We start from the raw sequence: 22,544 nt of genomic DNA, 5'->3' as shown, positions 1-22,544 counted from the left end.
ACCCATGTAACACTTAGTGTAGAGCAGTGTTGTACTTGTCCTGCTACTTCAAACAGAATGGAATGTGGCATTTTTACATTGGTCCTGAGGTGGGAGCAGGTATGTTTCATTCATACCCAGAGGACAATGATCAGGCACAGTCATACTCGCTCTTACAGATCCTGATGCAGTCTGCTTTATAGAACTCTTTGAAATATTGCATTACTTAAACACAAATGTTGTTCTAAGATTTGTGGTTATTTTCATGTGAAGTTGAAATATCAATATACATGAGCTCCACTAGCCAGATACACTCCGACATTGCTATTTAGTAAAGGCCTCATGTTTAAAACGGTGAAGACTCGCAATGCTGAGGCATGTTGTCTACATTTTATGCTCCGGCACCATTATCTTTTACGTTGTGTTAACGACACTTGTACATAAATATAACTTTTCTGCAGGTCTGCACTTGTGCGAGTTATTTATCATCCTAAACGCTGCTTCTTGCTTTACAAAAAAAGCCACAAATATCACTTGCGTGCCCTCGCCACCCCCCAAAATGTTATCTTGTTCTGCTTTGGAAGTACTGAAACGTATATCAGCACTTCTGTGTTTTCCCACAAAACCGATGAAAACATACCACAGCTCAGTCTCATGCCTCAAGCAGCCCTTTCCAGGCTCTTAAATAGCCAACTGTGTAACATGGTAAATATTGTGTTGTAGTTATGCAAATAAGTACCCCATTTTAGCTGGCTGGCACATTCTGTTGGTTGTTTATCAGACTCAAAAATTCTCTGCTTTGCAGGACAACTATACAGAACAGTGATTCCCAACCTTTTTTTCTTTTCTTTGGAGGAACCCTTAAAGGTTTTTGAAAAATCTCGGGGAACCCCTATCTAGCTGACACATATTAGTTTAATTTCACACCTCACGAGCTCTTTTCTCTATTTCCCACCTACCCATGTATTTCTCTCCCCGGTCTCACTCTTTCCCCTCCCCCCCTTCCGCCTCGCATGTATTTATCTCCGCAGCGTCTCACTCTTACTCCCTTTTTCCTCACTCCCCCCCCCCCCTCTCCTCTCACTCGCCCCATACCTTCCGTCAATTACCCCACTCTCACTCAATCCCTCCACAAAATACATGCCAAAAAAACTCACCCTTTAAATACTTGTAACCCCACCCTGCAATAAATAATAAAAATACCTGCCCCCACCAATACATATTAAAAATGCCCCCACCGACCCAATATATTTTAAAAAGACCCACACGCTGCCCCCAATACGTATTTTAAAAAATCGGGCCGCACGGGTAAAATAATCATGTCCCCCAGCCCCCCCCATCATTCTCATATCTCCCCCAGCACCCATCATCCTCCTCCTCATACCCACCCCCCCTGCATCTCACATCACCACCCCCCCCTCCTGTAGCTAGCTCACAAGCCACCACAAATCTTCCCCCTCTGTGCGCACTACTCACCCCGCCATACTGATTCCCCATCCCCCTACTACAGTAGGCAGGGCTCCCCCCTGGGCACGCTATGCTGGTAATGCTACGGTGCTACTGATCTCCCTCCCTCCCCCCCCATACTGATCTCCCTCCCTCCCCCCCATTCTGATCTCCCTCCCCCATATGCCTACCTCAGGCGCTGGCAGCAGAAAGCGGCGGGCGGCAGGCGCTCTAGCTAGCAGCAGGCACCAAAAGTGCCGGACTGCTAGAGTGCGCTCCTACGGGGGGAGGGAGGAGAGCAGTTGCGGGTGGCTCGGCAGAACCCCTGGGACTGCTCCACAGAACCCCAGGGTTCCATGGACGAGCCCTGGTTGAGAATCACTGATATAGAAACACAACAGCATAATGTACAAAATATCACAGATTACACACATTAATAGTGATGAAAAGAACACTGGTTTCAGATGGGGCCCTAAATCTGACATGCCCCATAATCACACAGCGTTTCTACTGCAGCCCAGCTTTGTTACAACTTTTATATATTTTTTGTTGCTTCGGACCCTGAAATTGTAGCAATTAGATGGTATTTTGTACATGAATTGTGTGTTTTTATATAAAACTATTGATATGAACATATTTCTCAAATGGAGAAAGATCTTTGTGATTAATACAGCTTCGGGCAGTTAATATATTTGCAGCCAGGTTTCTATGGTGGAGTAGTGTTTGACACATTCTTTGAAACATCCTAAAGGCTTCTTCTGAAGGGAGGGAATTCCAGAGAAGGGCTTGGAATTGGAGCTAGGAGGGGCAACAAAGCAAAATAGGGTTCCTTAACCAGAACACATTTGCAGTTTACACATGGCAGTGCAGCATGCTAATGTGCATGACCTCTGTTAAAAGTTCATCACCACATGGACAGTTTTTTGTTGTTGAACGCTTTGTGTGTTCAGCGATTTAAAAAAAGATGTAAAGGTCCTGAGTGAAAGGGGGGGGGGAGGGAGGGGGACTCACTTCTCAAACTCTACTCATTCCTCCACGATTACAGCAACCTGTGGCACATCATTATATTGACATCTAATTTTACCACTGTAGCATTATTCAATGCTCTTCAAATTAAAAAATAAAAGCACAATTTAGAGAAGCATGCTGTACCACTACAAAAAAAGCAAATCCTTTTAATCATTTTAGACTTTACGTGTAACCCTATGTAGGGGAGGGGGGAGCTTTTGTAGCAACCTATTTTTGACTGAAGCGTATATATTGCAGACCTAAATCTATATAGGACTTCTCTTGAGTATGTTATAAAAAATTCACATAAGCCGGTGTACAGCAAATAAAAATAGCACATGTGAGCACACTACATGTCTGCAACCCTGCTTTTTACTATTGTCTCTTGGCATACAGTGCTTCCACTGCAGCCAGGGATTCTGGGAAATGACATGCAAATGGGCATTTGTCATGTATGGCACACCTGTGCGCACGGGACATGTATATGGGACAAACGTTAATAAACACCGCTATATAGCCAATTCAGTTTTCTCCACACATGGATCCTCTAACAATCTCTCCTCAATCCATCCCATCAAGATTTGTGAAAGCACTGTATGCCTGTCTGCATGGCCTCTGTCCCTAGGGGAAATCTCATTGGTCCCTTGGCCCACCTGCCCCCGCACACCTCTCATTGGCCTTAGGCGGAGTGACGGGCCAAAGGACACACAACACACACAGACACACACGGTAGGGGGGGGGTGTTGTGGGGCTCACAGTGTTAGCAGCACATCTCCCGGTCTCTTACCCGCCGGTCCCGGAGGCTCCGCCTCTTCCTCCCCGAACATCAGCCTGAAATCCAAGTCATCGTGACCCGCGCGCACCTCCTCCTCTCCCCGTGTCTCCCCCTGGTGCTCCGCTCAGCTCCCCCCCGGTGCTCCGCTCAGCTCCCCCCCGGTGCTCTGCTCAGCTCCCCCCCGGTGCTCCGCTCAGCTCCCCCCCGGTGCTCCGCTCAGCTCCCCCCCGGTGCTCCGCTCAGCTCCCCCCCGGTGCTCCGCTCAGCTCCCCCCCGGTGCTCCGCTCAGCTCCCCCCCGGTGCTCCGCTCAGCTCCCCCCCGGTGCTCCGCTCAGCTCCCCCCCCGGTGCTCCGCTCAGCTCCCCCCCCCGGTGCTCCGCTCAGCTCCCCCCCCCCCCCCCCCCCGTGCTCCGCTCAGCTCCCCCCCGGTGCTCCGACAGGCAGTGGGCAGGCAGCCTGCACCTGTCCACTGGCCCCCCCTCCTGTCCACTGTCCCCACCCCCTCCTGTCCACTGTCCCCCTTTCCCCCCCTCCTCCCCCCTCTACCCCCCCCCCCCCTTTTCCTAGCGGGAAATTTAACTCCTGGGCAACGCCGGGTCTCTCAGTTAGTATATCATATGTATGAGCATATTATGAGCATGTGACTTATATATGCAACCAGGGTTAATACACATGGCCAACTTGCTGCCTCATCTTTCCTCTTTGCAAAGTACTTCAAATTTGTTAATATTTACCCTGGCTCCATTATACATCCATCCATCATCTGTAGAAGTAATCTCTTCTGGAAACCCTCCTCCTTTGCAGCTCTTTCTTAGCTTCACACTGAAATGCATTGGGGCAAGAGCAGATTACTAGCATGTGCTGGTGTTGCAGCAAGGACGACGATGTCTTAAAATCTCCTTGGTATACTCTGCTGTTTAAAGCACAGTGTAAAAGCCTCCAGCTTCATGAAAATGTAGAGACTTACCTAATTGCAGGTGTGGCTATTACTTGCACTTTGTTTAGAACATACATTTTTAATCAACCTGTGTGCACTCCATTTCACTTTACATTCTGTGAGAACTCAGCGGTGCGCAAACTGGGGGGCGCGAGATTAACTAACTGTGGGGGGCGCGGGGCTTCCCGAAGGCACTTAAATTAAGTGCCTGGGAAGCGGCGAAGATCTCTGTAAACTGCGCTTACCTTGCTTCTGGAAACGCGACGTCATGACGCAGACGCCGGAGCGAAGGTGAGAGGGCGGCGTGGATGGGTGCGAGCCGGCAGGGGGCGCAGGGAAAAAAGATTGCACTCCCCTGCGATAACTTATAGGTGGTGAACAAGGACTTTTTACAAACAAGAGCCTGCAGTGTATTTAAATGTAGTGTGTAAATACACACACCCTTCCTGAAAGGGTTTTTAAGTAACCCCTTAATATTAAATATTTAATTTGGTTAATGAACAGGAAACAATGCGAGCATTTAGTGTAAGAATTTTCTCTAATTTCACAGCAGCTAAAGTACAAACCATATTTTGTCTTGAATTGTGACAGTTGCATCAAATTCCGCTTTGCCATACAGCCAGTCATTAGTTACAACACATTTCAGCGATGACAATGGGAATCGGTTAACAGAACAGCCAAGCGCTGTGTTAAACATTTATTACATTATCATGAGCTCTGTGGTAATTGGGTCACAAGAAAATTGAGTGTTTTGCTGCCAGATGCCTGCAATTTATATGCAACTCCGTATCAGCAAATGACTGGGATATGAAAGTCTTTCCTCCCTCCTGCGTGGATGGTGCATGCGAACAGCAAAACAATAACCTTGTTTTATAGCCTTTCGCTGGTTAAAGAAAATTGTGTGTGTGTGTGTGTGTGTGTCATGCAAGTCATGCAAGCCATGCAAATGAAGATACAGTAATATTTACAGTTTATATATATATATATATATATATATATATATATATATATATATATATATTTTTTTTTTAATCTATAAAGGACTTTGCTTTACTGCATATATTCTTGCTTACCCTTCACATTAGCACTAGGATTTCAACATATTTTCTTTAACTGTGCATGCAATGTCTTGTATATAATGTATACCCTGTTCATTTATGTACAGCAGGGCCCCGCTTCTCGGCGCTCCGCTTTTCAGTCACGCATGTGCATAACGGCGGCTGCGCCCGGGACACATGCGCAGACCGTAGTTTGCACGCGCATACTGTAGTTTACGCGCAGACCATAGGTCGCGCATGCGCAAAAAGGCGAAAATGCCAATTTGCGCATGCAAACAACTGAAAATCGCCGGATCCGCTTTCCGGCGATTTTCACTACACGGCGGCGGGCCCCTGGAACGGAACCTGCCGTATACCCGGGACCCCCCTGTAACTGTATTTGTAGCCATGTATTATTTGTCTTAACTCTGTGCCCAGGACATACTTGAAAACGAGAGGTAACTCTCAATGTATTACTTCCTGGTAAAATATTTTATAAATAAATAAAAACTGCAGGCCTTTGATTTTTCAATGTTGTCCTGCTTTTTTGTTTTGTTTCTGGATCAGTGGTTTTCAATCTAAGAAAAGTGTAGACTTTTACAAGCTCTGCATGTGCGATTTGGTATTATATAATGCACATTTTCACCCTTTTGCTTCCAGAGGAGCTAGCAGCACATAATGCACCCTAGCAGCAATGTTTTTAAGAGGCGTTTGCTTCCCTCCACATAAAGTTAGTGTTAAAATCTTTATTGTCCTTACTTCTCTCTGTAAGAGGCCTTCTAAAGCAGAAGTGGAACTTTTCAAACCAATAAAACGGGTATGTTCATTACAAAATGTGACAAGTGGAGTTGTCCGTTGGATATATACACTTTTATGCTGTCTTTCTGTTTAATTTGGAGTGTAACAGTCATGGGGTTTGAACTACTTTGGTGATCTTAATCTATGCAGAGAATAACAAAGTACAAACCTTGTCAAATAAAAAGCACATTTGTATGTTCATCTGTTAGTGGTTTTTCAGAGGTCTTGTGCCTACAGATGCAGCGGCCATTATTTTAACAAATCACGCGTTGTATACCTCAGAATACCCATGTCATGGCGCGAGATTGCTGCCAGCCGTACCGCCTTAAGACGCGAGTGCATAAAATGGCATTTTAGTGTTCTGGCTTTTTAACACCTGAAAATGACACAATAGCACAGTACTGTACACATTACACTTCATTAATTTCATTGCACACAATCCATGAATTTCAAACAAAGCAACCGTGATAAACACGTGTGCCTGGGGCGATTGGCGGCGTTCATGCCGTGTGGTGTACAGCAGTGCACAACGGCGCTGTGATTTGTTTCAATAACGGTCGCTACATCTGTATGATTAAAATGCCCCTTGTATCGTGTCTGTAGCATCTTATTGATTATAGTAATACATAGATGGGAGGTGAGAGCTTCTCCATGGTCTAGCCCTAGACATCAAGTTTGACTGCATAAAAGACTTAGGTGAAATAGAACGCTCCTTTCAGCTATTTTCAAGACACCTTGTTTTCGCCATACAGGTATCCCAGAGTTTCTCTTGTGCATGAATTTTGATTGGATCAGGAAACGGCCATGGTTTGCGAAAATGTCTTACCACGGCTACCCATTTACACTACAGAGAAGTGTCCTGTTCATGGGGGAGTTCTCTTGCATCTTTATGTCAAATACACATTTGGTATTCTTTCAAAGACCACCTATTCCTGAGGCACATTTTCATTACCTAGCAAGTGGCTTCCCATGTATTGGCTTTATATATTGCATATGAGATTGTTCCCCCAGATAACTGTGATGGTTTGCATTATAAAGGGATATGCAGAGTTTCCATAGGATTCAATTGCAGCGTCGGTCGGAATATCAACCCCTCATCCCACCGCAGTGCCCCAGAGGAGACAATGAAGCTTGCTATATCTATACACCTAGCCATCAATGTTTTAACTATGGACAGAGCTGACACTAGTGTACGACAACTTTCCAGGAAAACACCACATTATTTTGGTTATTGTATTTTAGCCTGAAGATCCTGTTGCAAATCTCTATTGTTACTTATGTGTGCTAGTGTGCTTTTGGCTTATTTTGTGTTCATTCTTTGCCTGTTATGGAGTTTAGATGTGGGATCATGTTTATAGCATCCAGGATGAAATTGAAGTTTTTACATATTTCACATGTTTTTGAAGCTTTTCCAAGGTTTCTTTTTTTTTTTTTTGACTGGAAGATAGAAAAAACATGGCTGGAAACTTCACAAAATAAAAGTAAATCTGGCATTCCCATTGGTCAGAGCAGAGGCGCGCAAACTCCCCACTGCTCGCGGCCCTGCTTGCGCCCCCGCCCCCATCCTACCTTGTCTTTTAGCAAAGGGCGGAACGCCCTTTGCCGAGTAACACCAAAAAAAGAATTAATTGAAAATGTAGCATACAAAGTTAATATAGTTACTTTGTGTGTGTAGATCGGTGAGACTTGGGCCGCACTTATAGTCCCGGCGACAGAGCGTCGCAATAAGTTGATTTTAAACCGTTGCGTGCACCTATAGTACAGCGACAAAAATCGCGAAAGCCACTGCACGTGAGCGGTTCAGCCAATGAGGGAGAACCGCTCAAGGCCACGCCACCTAGGTCGCTGTCTTTTGTTTCCTACACTATATGCAGAAATCGCTATTACAATGGCGACGTCATACCGTCGCGTTGCCGGGGCTATAAGTTAATGTAGCACTTACTGTCAAGTCTATAATTAGTTGATTTAAATAACTATTTAGTTCTTTTCAGGGATGCCGATAAAACTTCAGTTGCACAGCAGTGTGATCCATTTAAACTGTTTGCCTTTTTCATGGTACAGTACATCCCATGTTATGGTTTTCTCAACAGCTCATCCATGGAATATTGTAGCCACATACCCAAGTTTCCCTGCTGCCAATTGATGAGATCACTGTTTGTGTATGTGAAAATGTATGCATATATTGTTGCCTCACATCATAGCCGTTCATTAATTAAATGTTCTATATATGATGTAAGTCTTGGTTTTGAAAAATGTATGGGTTCTATTTTGAATTTGTGTATGGGCTATGACGTACTTTAGCAACAACGTTCCAGTTGCTTAGTGGAAAAATGTAGTAGTATTGTACAGGCGGTCCTCCGTTATCCGACTGAATCCGTTCCACAAACCGCCGTTGGATAGAAAAAGTCGGCTTGCGAATCCCATGTTAACCCGCTTCGGATAATTCGTTCCAGCGTCTGATGATGCGTTCCGCGGAATGGATTATGACGCGTTTGATCCGTTGCGGATAACGGACCGACTGATGGCGAGGACCACCTGTCTATGATGCAACACTTGCATTTGCCGGTTTTGAATCTCCATATGTATATTTCTTCTAAACTTTAGCCACAAAGTAGGTGTGAAGCAGCGACTGATGTTTGTAGGATTTTTTTTATATGTATGTTAAGTTACATTGTTTTAATAATTGGCAATACTCATTGTTTTGATAAATGAGTCAATGGGTAGCTACTGTAGAACAATCTGCTTTCTGTTCTCGCTTCCCTAGAATTTGAGTGTTGATATAAAGACACTCATCCAACTCATGACACACTTAACCTGCACTTCACTTAACAAATACTGTACTTTCCTGACTCTATAAAAGCACAACTTGTTATGCTGAACATTTGCATTTTATTTAACGTAGACTATCATTTCTAAAAATAAATAAACACCTTGCATCATTAATGTAGTCAATGAAATGTTACTCTAGCTTTAATCCAAATGTTTCCTCTGAAGGTTGAAGACCTTAGTCATTAAAGAGCACATTGCATTGGAGAAACGTGTATGTTCAGCAAGCAAGGTGACGGGATGGAAGTTTTTCACAGTTGGCATGATGATGATTCGGCACTTTCTAATGCTTCGTGGGACTGAACTAGTACAGTGTGTTTGGCATTTAGATCTTTTGCTCACTATTTAAACCATACAACAGCATTCCATGTCAAATAGGAAAACAAGAATGGCAATAAAATTATTATGAATGTAAACATACAAGATGCAAGCGAGGGCACCCCAAAACACTGACCGATGACTACCTGGGTGCTCTTCACTAGAGTAGTACTGAAGTATAAAAAAAGGCACTCGCAGGAGGAAAAAAAATATGTATGTTTAGATGTGCACATTTTTCTTTTTCCATTTAACACGGGCCCTAAACAGGGTTGATGCTTCGAAAGACAACTTGAGTAGCTTTTTTCCCCCTCTACTTAACCTGCTGCACTTGTACTAGATTAAGTAATATTCAAAAACTTATAACGTTGCACTTCTGGTAATTTTCAAATTGTAACAGGTTTGGGTGAGGGGTAAATTGGCTCTTCTTTTCCAACACATCTTTATTAGGCATCTGTTGCAGTGCTGTTCCATTCTCAAGCAAAATCAGCTGCTATTTATAGTTGCTTCTTTAGGGGGATTAATCAATTGTATGTTGCCTAAATCTTTATTGCTAGGGAAATACATTGGCTAAACAAATTTTCTGAGCAAGCAATAGCTATACCAATTTATCAGAAATGGACTTTTCTTGGATGGAAAAAGAGGAAGAAAAATTAATGAGAATTTTTTTTGTTTTTTTTTTTATAATTAAAGCACTAATCCACCCTCCTTACTAGCCCTACTTTTTTTTTTACATTTATTACACAGGATTGGGGTTTATCCACAGTGCGGAACAGTGCTATATTAAGCTCCTGGATTCGCCCGGTTTCCGTGAAGTTAAGTGTTACTTCCTGTTTTATAAACGTAATCCAATTAAAGTGCCATCCAATTGCACGTAGCAATCAAATTATGTTCCAGCTTCCAACTGGCTGAAAATTTGTCAGCATTTTACTTTCTTTGGTCCGGAGGGATTTGGAGGAGCTTCTGGCAGATTGGGAAGACAGCGGGGGAGCTAACAGTAGGAACCCCAGTTTCTTTTTGTTAACCCCTTCATCCCACTCCCTCTGGGACTCTTAATTTCCCTCCCCTCCCCCCCCCATTGTGCTCCCCCCTCCCAGGACACTTATTCCCTCGCGCTCCCTTTCTCTCCCTGGGATCCTTAATCCAGCAGTGTGCAAACTGGGGGGCGTGCGTGCTGTTACAGAGGCCCCGCGCTCTTCCCCAGACATATAATTTAATGCCGGGGAAGGCACCATGGCAACGCGCATCAAATGACGCGGTTGGGTCATTTGACCCGCAACATCATTTTGAAGCCGTGCCTTAAAGGGAGGGGGGGGGTGAACGCTGCGGCTCCCTGAAAGGGGGCCGCAGCTGAAAATGTTTGCGCAGCGCTGCCTTAATCCATGCTTGCACTTCATCCTTTCTCTCCTACACTGTTTCCATCACTCTCCCCCTTTATGACCAAGTTAAAAATGAATTAAAACAAAAATCTGTAATATATTTTTATCAGTGAAAAGTGTTATTAAATGGAGGGTGTATCGTGTGAGTGATGGGATGAGAGGTGGATGAATGAGGGGAATGGGAGCAGTGTAGGTGAGAAGATGAAGTGCAGACATGGAAAGGGTTTGGGAATGCAGGGCCCTTTATTCTAGTAAATCTACAGAATAAAGGTATTTTGAGAACATTTTATTCAGATTTACTACACCATTTTCAGAATTATTTTAACGAATGTATCGCAGTATATAGATCGTTATTGCGATAAATGTTATCGTAGTGAGAATTTTGATATCGCCCAACTCTAGGAGGGAGCTGATGATTTAAGAGGTTGTTTTGTTTTTATTTAAAGATGAACATTGTATAATTGGATAGCGGGGATGTTACATCATCTTAGCGCATATCAGAAGTGTGAATACCACTTCACTTGCTACACCCTGATGGTAACCACACTGCATCGCAAGGCTCATTTCAATGTGTCCTCTAACATTAAAAGCATTCATGTGTCACTCGACCATTATATAGACACTAAGAATGTGTATACTGCCGTGGATTTAACTCCTGAATGTTCCTGGTCAATTGGACAAGCAGTGCAATGGTACAGCAAGCCGGTCTGGTAAGCACAGGTTCATTCGGTTTGTGTGATCTGGTTAACTGAACAAATATCCTAGGGTGCTCTGTGAACAAAGGATTAATCCCACGTAGCCTGCATAAAACAACTTGTACACAACTTAACAATGTGGTTGGCCTAACTGTTCTAACCATGCTACACCATTATTTGGCTACTTTTTCACTAGAAATTATAACATTCCATTTCTTAAGAGCCTCTGACAAACACTCCCATGCTCAATCAAGTGTTTTCTTTACCATTCGCACACCGTGGCCCATATTCACTAAATGGTGCTGCACTGCAATGAATAGGAGCCAAGAGGTGCTAAAGATTAGCACCCTTTAGTGAATATGGGCTCTTGTTCTTAACAGAGAGTCAATAACGATTGGAGGAGGGGCAGAGGGCTTTGTCTGTGCAAACTCTTATTCGACACCAGATTGTACTCTGGTAAAGATGACACTTTCAAACCCACGTTGCAGCCAACTTTGTCTTTTTTGTCTGTTAGGAAGCTTGCCGCCTAGCAACATCCCTTCCCTAGATTAAATTGTTTGCGGATAATTTCTGCAAAACCTCTATGATTTAAATTGACACCTTTTGGTTTTCAGTATCCTTTTAAAATTATTTGCGTTTGAATACAACGATGCCATGTTAACATCTGTGTGCAGCATCGCTGGCAGTCCATACAGGAGACGCAGAGCCAGCATACAAATGAATTAGCATTGTGTTGGTTCTCTTAAATTGCTGGCTACATTTCTTCTTGCCTCTACAATTTTCTTCATATACTGAAACATAATTACATTGGGAAAGTAGGTGGGAGGAATAATTTACAACACTTAATTAAAGCAGCAAAACATGTGAAATCTTGAGGGTTTTTTTGTTTTTTTAATATATCCGTTCTGTTGTATTTGATAATACTGTATTTTTTTAATGAGTTTAAAAGCTGCAATACTATATTCTTCCCCCCCCCCTTTTTTTCCTCTTATTTGTATAAGAAAAGCATATGCCAATGTATAATTCTTCATTCTTACCTAAGATGGCAATCGTTATAGGCAAAACCTGCTATAGAAATCAAAGGATGCTTTGAAACTCATTACAAATGGCATTGAGTTGGATAATTTTTTTAAAAACAGTAAATATCTAAAACTACAGAACTGATTTATTTAATAATTTTTTTTTAAAAATTACAAATGTTTTGCTGCTTTTAAAGCATCCTTTAATTTCTATTGCATGTTTTATCCCACCTCCCAAGCAGTGCAAGATCTTTGCAACACTTTCCTGTTTAGGATAATTTGTTGCAATATTCCCTGCTGCTTGAGGTTTAAGGCTTGTTTTATAGTTCTTGCTGCTGTGCGTGCAGGCGCGCGACAGTCGTGGCGTGCGCGTTTAGTTTGTAGGCTGCAAGCGGGGACGCACGGTTAGTGGGCATAACTGTCACAGCGTTAAGCCGCGCTGTGATTGGTTCGTGGCGTGGCAGTAGCACGAAAATACAACTTTATTGTAATTTCCCTGGTCTGCCACGCCACCGCTCACGGCTGTGCGCACTATATTACACGCCTAAACTGTAACAATGGATAATGTTACCGTGGTAATATAAGGATACATTGAAGCTGCCAATTACACTAACTGAAGCAGCCATTGTTAGTCACACAATCCGAATTTTGACAGATTTATAACAGGAGCACAAACGATTGCCAGCTTAGATAACAATGTAGAATTATACATTGCCACAGTTTACATATACAAATAAAAATGAATATAGTTGCCGTCTTGCACTTGCCGTGGGGGGGTGTGGTTTTTTTTTGTGTGTAATAAATCAGGTCATGCTGGTAAACTCACCAGGATTATTCCTGCAGGTAGCTCATATATTGGCATGTTGCTGTCTATATTAGATGTGAAATGTTAAAAGACCTTGATTACTGTTGCATATTCGACACGAAGGATACTGAGCCAGTGGTATTAGATAAGTACTCTGACAGTGCTCTGTGTCCTGGTTGTCTGGGGCTGGCTTCATGGTTGGAGGCTTTTTTCTTATAAAGAATCAGTGCAGCGCACTGTTTTGCAACTTTGAGCTGGGTTACAAAGTAAATAGTAAAGCCTTTACTGGATCTGTTGTAAGCTCTTCATGGCAGGGAGGTATTGCTCTTGTTTCAGCACTCTGCGGGTCTATATTACAGTGTTGTACACACAACTAATATGCGGGGGGGAAGGTGGGGTGCATTTTTCATTCTCATATCTGCTGTGCATATATTAATGGAAACCATTTTTGTTATGGGTGCCTTATAAATTCTGCACTGAGGTTCAGATCTCCCGACTCCTGAACAGTCTGCCTTTTACCCCTAGCGATGGTGCAGATGTGGCCTAAAGGAAACTTCTAAGTGACATGATCAAGAGAAAATTAAATGCAGAAAACGAATGTTTCCAACATTTAATTACCACTGATTACAAGATTAAGAGACTTCAATAGTGCAAATGTCTTCTTGATTCATGCAGAATACTTGATAAACAAACTGTTTGACATTACATTATTTTATTCCTGTGTTTTAGGTGTGGAGTTGAGTAAAAACCTGCACCATGCGTGAGTACAAGCTCGTCGTCCTTGGGTCAGGTGGCGTCGGGAAGTCTGCTTTGGTAAGTGTGTGTCTTCTGAACCATGAGACAAGCCATGTTCTGGGAGTGGAATTAAAAAAATGTTCACCAATTTATCTATTAAAATACAATTTGTGGGACAGATGAGACCTGTGAGCTTTGCACTATTCTCTAGAGCAAATTCAGGTGTAAAAATATTTCTTAACCTTCATTGAACCGTACGGTACCTATATCAATATTTCTGAGATATAACTCATGTAAATGTTCCACCTTGGCTTAGCTTGAACCTTAGAGAGAAAGGGGGAAGAAATAGATTAGGTCGTTTAATGGGGTTTTTTCCATTTTCTTAATTTTTTTCCCTTTACAGAATTTGAACCGGGATCCTCCGATGCTGAACAGAGCTTTCTGTTTAGCTCCAGGGACCTTTCCTGGTTATCGAGCTATTCACTGCTTTAGTTGCCCATGTTTCAGCTCCCATTTGGGAATAATAGATATCCTATTGGATGGCTGCGGGTTTTTTAAAAGCCAGGAACTAAACTGTCAACTAAAACAGTAATTATCTCTGGAATCATGGGTTCACCTGAGCTAGAAAATAGGGTGGTTCAGCTGCTACGGACCATCTGGTTTCAATTCGGTGTTAAAAAAAAAAAAAATCAATATGCTAAATTGATATTGCTTCTTTAATGTCCAAACAAAAATGGCATAAACACCTGATGCCGAAAATAAGGAGTTTGTGATGGACATTTAAACTTTATTTCTTAGTGCTTACAACATCTTCGTGAAAATTGCTTGATGCACAAACTCAGAATTTGGCAGCGATAGTTAGACATTTTTCAGTCATGCAGATTTGCAAGTGGGGCTTTTCAAACCTTTATTTAAAGAGGTCTGAAAGAACTCTCCAAGGAGCAAAGCATTTTAAAATTGGAGCTAACTGCCACTTGACAGCTTGAACTATTTACATGGGGCATATGTCACACTGCAAGTCACATTACTAAATGTTTGCTACCAGTATGAAATGCTGGGGCTCTGGGATATGCACAGAGGATTTATTACACAGCAGGAAGCAGCCAGCCAAACAGGTTCGTCCTAAAATATTCTAAAGCTGGTTGAGCCATATTAAGCAATATTGTAATTTTACAATAATACTATGAAGCAATCGTAATGTCTGTTAACAAGAATCCATGCTGCTCATTGTATTTTTTTTTATTTAGTTAAATATATATATCTATCTGATCTAGGCCCAGGGTTAGAAAATGTTAACCTGAAGCATTTTTAAATTATGTTTATTGTTTAATCCACTTAAAATAACTGGGAACAGGAAACTGGCTGCACTCCAGTTAGCTGCAGTAACCGCTTCACAGGGCATTTGCCAGTCTCTAGGTTTTAATTACATTTCTCTCGAACCAGGGTCAGTAGGTGTGGAGCTGGCATAGTCGAATAATAGGATCTTCCTGGTTTTGAGTCTTCCCAAAAGCCTGTGAGGGTCTCTGCTTTCAGTAGGATTCATATTAAATATGTTTTGAGTTGATTTGTCTGTCTAACTCTAGACCAGGGGGCGCAAGATTTTCCTGGGGGGGCCACGGGCAGTTGCAGAGGTCCCACGCTCTTCCCCAAGGCATTTACATTAAATGCCGGGCATCACGTGAGGCCTCTGCAACTTCACTTACCGGGATTCAGATGCGTGGTGTGAGCGGGGACCATGTGACATCATATGACCCATCGCCATGGTACCGCGGCATCAAATGACGACGCGGGGTCACAACGTTGCGTCATTTGACGCCACAAAACTAGGTATGGGGGCTCCAGCACCCCTGGGGGACCAAACAGGGGGGGCCGCAAATCCAATAGTTTGCGCACCCCTGCTCTAGACAACCTAAATACAGGAATTACCTCAATTTTTTATTTATTTTTATACGGAACACACGTTCCAGAAAAGTAGTGCGTAATGTGAAATTCCGTATATCGTACCCTATTTTCTCATTTACTTCAATTATATAATTGGAGAAGCGTTTCTAACATACAAATTCAGCCACAAACATATTACAATTAAGAATGCAGCAAACCTTCTTTATTTTTTTTTAAAGCGCATATTTTTACCGTGTATCTGTCATCATAACTCCCTCAATGTAATACTTCCTGGTAAAACATTTTATAAATAAATATTTAATGGAAAAATTAATACTTTTATGATTAAAACATTAATAGGGTTATAATAAGTCAAAAAGTAAAAATGCTGTGGTTACCAGAAACTGGTGGTGGTGCAAATAGATTTGGTGGAATGGGGGTTACTTGAAGGAACCCTCAAATGTATAATTTAGAGATGCTAAAATCTATAACAATTTCGTATATTGAGGGATGCCGTAACATTTACTTGTTTTAGATCCAAAAAGGTTCATCTGTGAGGCACCCAGCTCTATTGTTTTTGTGGGTTGCGCAGTTAATTACTTTTTTTCTTGTGTGATAAAGAATCTCAACAGATGCTGCAACCCCTTTGCTGACCAGCGTTTAAACCATAATCTATTATAAATTCTTTCTTGCGCTCCCTTTTAAAGAGGAATTCCAAGCAGCACTTTATATTAAAAACAAATTATTATTTGTATTTCTTTTATGCAGCCTTTGATTATCTTAAACTAATTACCTAAGCTGCCGATCGATTTTTGTTCTTCCATAATCAATCGGCAAAGAGCCTGCTTGTTAGGGTTCAATAAATGGCTGCCTTTCGGTTTCAATCAATCCTCATTCAGTGTAACTCAGCAGCTACAATCTATTCTATTAATAAGGTAACATCTATTGTTTGCAGCTCAAACTGCTGGGAATATTGGCAACAAATTATCTAAACGTGAATGTGTTGCACAGATCTTGCACTGCTTGAAGTGTGCTAAACCCTACTATAGAACTCCAAGCATGCTCAGTATGTTGAAACGCATTAAAAATGGCATTAAGACACCGGACTCATCACCTTACTATGGCTGCTGCCAGAACACAGACCCTTAGAGACAGACACACAATAATAGCTCATGCATTGAAACTATGGGACTTCTACTTTAAGAAGTACAAACTAAGCACAAAAAACTATGACCCATGTCCTGAGGAACTCTGTGCTTGAACCAAGGATGAAGGGAGAAATTCCAATTGGGGAGAACGGGTTACCAAATAACAAGAGACTTTCGGTTCTTTAATAGGCTATGAACCATTGAGGAAATAAGAGACATAAAGTTCCCCAAAAAAAGATGTTTTAGATACCTCCAGATAAGATCTTTCATTTTCGCATACCACACTGCAGGACTAGACACCTTCAACACCGGGTTCGAACTAATCTGTAAAACCGATTATTGCACAAATGGATTAATATCGACCATATACCAGTCCCTTCTATTATTGGAGCAGACAAATTAGCTTTTCTATAGGATAAAATGGGAGGAGGAAATAGAAGATACACTGGAGTGGGAGGACTGGGGTGCAATTAGAGAAGTTTCAATAAACACATCCACTAAAGAAAACTGTTATACACTCATATTCCAGTGGTATCTCACTCCACAAAAATTATAGAAACTGTGGTCAAATAGAAGTATGTTGTGAATGGGAAAGATCTGTGGACTCGCTAAGAATCCGACTAACACCACACCGATGGGAAGCCCTACTATATAGGTCTATCTAGAATGGATGGGAAATTAGTCACGCAGATATGTTCAGCTACTAGAACCATGATAGCGGTCAACTGGAAACATGACCCAGATATCACAATGATTAAAACCATGTATATGAAGAAGTTAACCGGGTTTCTACATGACACACTAGATAAAGTAACCAGAACACTCTAAGAATCCCGGTGGATCCCCTGACCTACTTGTTGGCCAAACCAGTGGAAGAACTTAGGGAGTCTGTGGGATAACTGATATCCTGTTATATTGACAGCTGCCCGTTGCTCTATAGCAGCGGCCTGGAAAAAAATAAATGCCCCAGCTAGGCGTATAGTCATTCAAAGAGTAAACGGAATAAGACTTATGAAGAGACTTTCGGATCAAGTTCATAAAGTTCATCAAAATTTAGAGCGTTTCCATAAGATCTGGGAACTTTGGTCCCCGCACTAGAAATACACCAAAGCAAGATGAGAAAGGTAACCCTTGGGTACTAAACAAAACAGAGAAAATATGAAATCTGAAGTCTTTCTCACTGCCTCCCCTGGTGTTCGGGTCAGATCAGTAGTCCTTCTACCTACACCCTCCTCCCCCTACCTTCTACCCTCCCGTGTCCTTGCCCTCTTACTATGCCCTCCCATCCCCTCTTCATCTTTCTTCTGTCCCTTCTTACACTGTATCTTATCTTACCCTATCCTTTTTTACACCCTCTGAAAAAAGGAAGGTTTTTAGCAATCTAAATTAAAAACAATCAATATTTCTAATAAAACTTGACAACAAATAAGAAACAAAGAATAAGTTGAATTATATAGCACAATTTATTTAAGCTTGTGTATAAAATATACTGATGTCTATACGGTTGGATGAAACAAGAGTAGAGTTGATGTGTCATGTTTTGCATAAACCTAATAAAAAAAGATTGAAACAAAAAAAGGAACCAGAACATGGGAGCCATAGTTTAAAAACACTCCTGGACCCGAATGCATTGATTAACTTACTGATAATATAAGACAATTGAGGAATGGCCTCTCACGATGCAAACCAGAGAAATAATGGACAAGAGTAGGCGTTCTTTATGAAGTTGAAGTCTGTCAAATTTATATACTTAATTGCCTCCTCATGCACCCCTCTCCCCTCCTATCAAACAAGCATATTATATCGTTTTCCGCATCAACCCCTCCCCATCCTGATTTTCAGTTGTAAACTGAAGAATAAAAAAAATTGTTGGGGGATAAAAAATGGTGTGAAGAGTTAAATAGAATAATACTGAACTGATTTATTTAATTACCATGTAGGATATTGCTTGGTTTGCCTCTCTTAATACAGTTAGGGTGTATATGTATATATGTATTTTGGTGGTTTTTTAACCTAATGATTTTTTTCCAGAATTCGAATCAGGGTTTTTTAGGCACCAGACTATGCTATTTGTAGTCCTAGCGACCCCTCAGCGATTATTTGCATGAAAACTTTTCAATCTTGTTTTCTCTTGGAGTGTAGTCTGGCCCATATAACTTCCAAAACGATATTGTGCAGCATATTTCATCTACCACCTTGTGTATTATTCCATCTCATGAGAATTTTTGTGCTGTTCAGTTTTCCCACGGCCACTTTATTTATAGACGAGGCTCTAAAGCAGTTTGACTCTTGCTTCAAATAGATCTGAACTTGGTGAGGCCAAAAATAATCACGTTGGTGTCTCACTTAAGGAATTTCTGCAGCTTTGCTTGCTAAACGAGCAATCACATGAAGGCCGTGTCATAAATTAGCGTATTTCCTGTGAAAATACAGTATATGTTGGGGTAAAGCAAGATGGCAAAACCAGAGCCTATTTTTTTTCTTCACTTTTAGACTTTAGCTCAATTAAGAAAAATCAAAGAATTGGTTCGGAACTTATAATGTAGCAATAAGTTAAAGGATTTATTTGTAACCACTTTTTGTGCCATTTTAATGTTTGGTTTCAGAATGTTATGGTCTTGTAGTTATATGGAATTGGGCACTGCTTGAATTTCATGGAAATAGTTCTGTGAATGTGCCATGTTAAAGTGGCTAAATCCCTACCTGCCCTCCACCTCATTACTAATCAGTGGTGGTCTGAAGTAATGGGATAAGAGACTGGAATCATGTAGTTTTCATTGCTGGTTCTTTTTGAAATCCAAGGTCCAGAATAAGTACCAGACACTGTCTAATATGGGAATGTGAGATGTATTATAGCCAATCCCATGTATTTCACTCAAAGGCACAAGTCTGAAATGTTTGTTTAAGAAAAAGATTGCCTCTCTGTTTATATTGGAAAATACCCAGCATAAAATATTAGTTGGCTAATTAAAAATGATCACTGTTGTAAATGTATGTAAAACTTCTTGTCTGCCAACTTAATGGACATATGCCGCCCCCCCCCCCCCCCTCTTCCTTTTTGTTCCTCTCCTCTTCTCCCTCTCTCCAAGCTCATCTGTTACATTGCAGTTGTGGTGTTCCACCCATGTATGGAGCATGTACTGTATGTAGATAGTAAGATACTTGGAGGGATTCCCTTCTACTTGATGTCCATATCATTTTCCCTCAATATTTTCTTGCATTATGAATGGTCTGGGATGTTCTCATATAAAGCACTGCGTTCTTGTTTGGTGCTGGCCCCTCTGATAGCAAAGGGCTTAATCCTATAAACTACGAAAAGTGTTAGGCCTGGGACATAGTGGACTGCTCTGCCGCGCCTGCTGAAAATGGTGCTTTTCCTGTCCTTGCAGGCGAGGCAGTGAGCGCGCTCAGGGGGCGGAGCGGGAGGCGGGGCTAGTCCCCTTGGATGAGAGCGGTCACGTGACTGCTCCTCCACTTCCCCGAGCGGCAAATTTCAAACTTGGGTGTCTGTTCCAAGTTTCTCAGCCTCCGCACGCATCAGCGCGCATGCGGAGGGGGAAACTATAGCCGCACTGATGACAGATGCCTCAGTGAGTTGAAACTCACTATGTCCCAGGCCTTAGTGTGATTTTCAGTATACTTTGGAGATTGGAGCTGGTGCTTTAAACTTTAGTGTGTGTGTTCGTGTGTGTGTGTGTTCGTGTGTGTGTGTGTTCGTGTGTGTGTGTGTGTGTGTGTTCGTGTGTGTGTGTGTTCGTGTTCTGGCCTGTTTGCCCAGGTAGGTCAATAAGGGTATCTATCGGTTGTTAACTTCTGTACTGTTAATGGGAATGAACAGATGCTGCAGCTTTTTCTGAAACATTTAGATAAGAACAGTATATAGGCCATTATCTATAGAACAGTGAGATTCTTGTGTACTTTATCTGTTTGTACAAGCGTCCACTGTTTCCTGGTGTGTGCTCAATGGAGGGATGAGAGGAAATGGGGCACTTAATATTGTGAAATAAATATCCAAACTGGTTAATTCTTGCAACAACAAACCATGCTCTGGGCAGGAAAATAAGCTTAAAGTGACACTATTTTTTGATACAACCCTTTAAAGATTGTAGAAAGAGAAGGAAAAAAAAGCTTTGGGGGGAGGGGGTGTTAATCAAATACTGTACCTGCCCATGGTTCTGTAGAAGTCATGGCTGCCGGGTTTGACAGTCCATGATTTTGGCCTGGTGGGTCACCCCATATTGTATGACAGTCAGTCTACTGAAACTGGCTTGCCTCATTCCTCAAAAGAAAAGCACTCCCCATCACATTGAAAATGGGCATAAAGAATGGGAATGACCCTTTTAAAATAATGAAACTGAAGCAATGCAAATTTGCTTACCCAAGTCTATGTTCAGCAGTTCTAAATGCATGAACAAGCGTACATTGATGTGGAATGCTAGTAAATGTTCTTTATAATATCAACCATTAGATTACATGAAGATACAAGCAAGATTAAGGCCCCGCTCACTCTGCCTGCTATGCGACATGCGTGCGCACACATTCGGCACTCTTGGATGTTTGTGATAAGCAGTGTTCAAATTACAAACGAACAGTGTTGACGCTGCTGCACTTGAGGGAGACAACTCCAGTTGTAATTTCATGCTGCAGCAGCGTCACGTGTATTTTTTGCCAGCCATTGAAATTACAAACACTTTGTTTTGGGGGGGTTTATTACATGGATGACGGAGGATATGGCAGCCCTGCCTCCAAGTCGCGTCATTCAGTCTGCTGGGGATGAGCACACATTGCCCAGCGGACGCGCGCCTCATCGTGAGGTTGGCAGAATGAGCTCGGCCTAAGGATCTGCAAGGGAGTGCGACAGGGAGACACTGTTACTAAAGCTTTTCACTGCAACACTTGGTGAATTGTTCAAGACATTAGATTGAGAAGAAAAAGGAATCAAAATCAATGGTGAATATTTCCGTCGCATACGATTTTGTAGAATGTGGGTCTCTATGAATACCATGAAGACTAAAGTGATCTTCCACAAATGTGTCAAGTCTACAAAGATTGATATAAATGAATAGAACTAGTAGTCAGACTTTGCCTACATTGGCCGGCAAATAACAATGTATGGGAACCTTGTGAATGAGATCAATAAGAGAATGAAGATTAGGAAGGATTGATATGTAAGAAAGACAACTTAATTCTTGAGGCACAGTGGAAGGTTCCCTTCAAATATTTACAACTAGTCTTCTGTATGAATGTGAAACTTTGACCCTAAATACAAAGCTAATTCAGAAGCTTCAGAAAACACAAAGTATGGATATGTATGATTGGTATTACCTGAAGAGACCTGGAAAAATAATTAATGGGTTTCAAACTCAACACGTCTGTGACATCACAAGGGTGAAAAAATTAAAATGGCAGTGGACCAGACATAACGCAAAAAGAAATCACCATCGTTGGACAAAGATGGTACTTGACTGGATTCCAGAAGCAATTAAACCAAGATGGTGTCAAAAGTAAGATGAGTGGATGAAATAAGAAAAATTGTTGGCGCAACATGAAGTCTTGTAACCACAATACCTGGAGGTTCATCGAGGAGGCCTTCATCCAGAAGTGGGTCAACAAGGACTGAAGATCTAGATATATATCTAGCAAAATTTTTGTGCACTCCCTTTTTATTGTGATGTGTTCAAATACTTAGATTGGTGTGTATCACTAGATTTAATAATTGCTATAAAAGCAATGTTTAATATGGTAGTGTTTTGCTAAACTG

The 22,544-nt window shown here is 41.8% G+C and overlaps 1 protein-coding gene across 1 annotated transcript in view; it reads left to right on the top strand.

Moving 5' to 3' along the window:
• The window catches only part of RAP1B (RAP1B, member of RAS oncogene family), a 79,288-nt gene that overhangs the window by 33,644 nt on the left and 23,100 nt on the right, over positions 1-22,544 (top strand). Inside the window, exon 2 of the mRNA XM_075600300.1 lies at positions 13,749-13,832. Within this exon, the coding sequence (XP_075456415.1) occupies positions 13,776-13,832 (57 nt within the window). The 5' untranslated portion in view covers positions 13,749-13,775. The remainder of the gene's footprint in view (positions 1-13,748; positions 13,833-22,544) is intronic.

This window comes from Ascaphus truei, chromosome 5 (genome assembly GCF_040206685.1).
Source record: "Ascaphus truei isolate aAscTru1 chromosome 5, aAscTru1.hap1, whole genome shotgun sequence".
Lineage (NCBI taxonomy): Eukaryota > Metazoa > Chordata > Amphibia > Anura > Ascaphidae > Ascaphus > Ascaphus truei.
The sequence above is the reverse complement of the archived record's forward strand: the minus strand, read 5'-3'. Positions and strand labels throughout refer to the sequence as shown.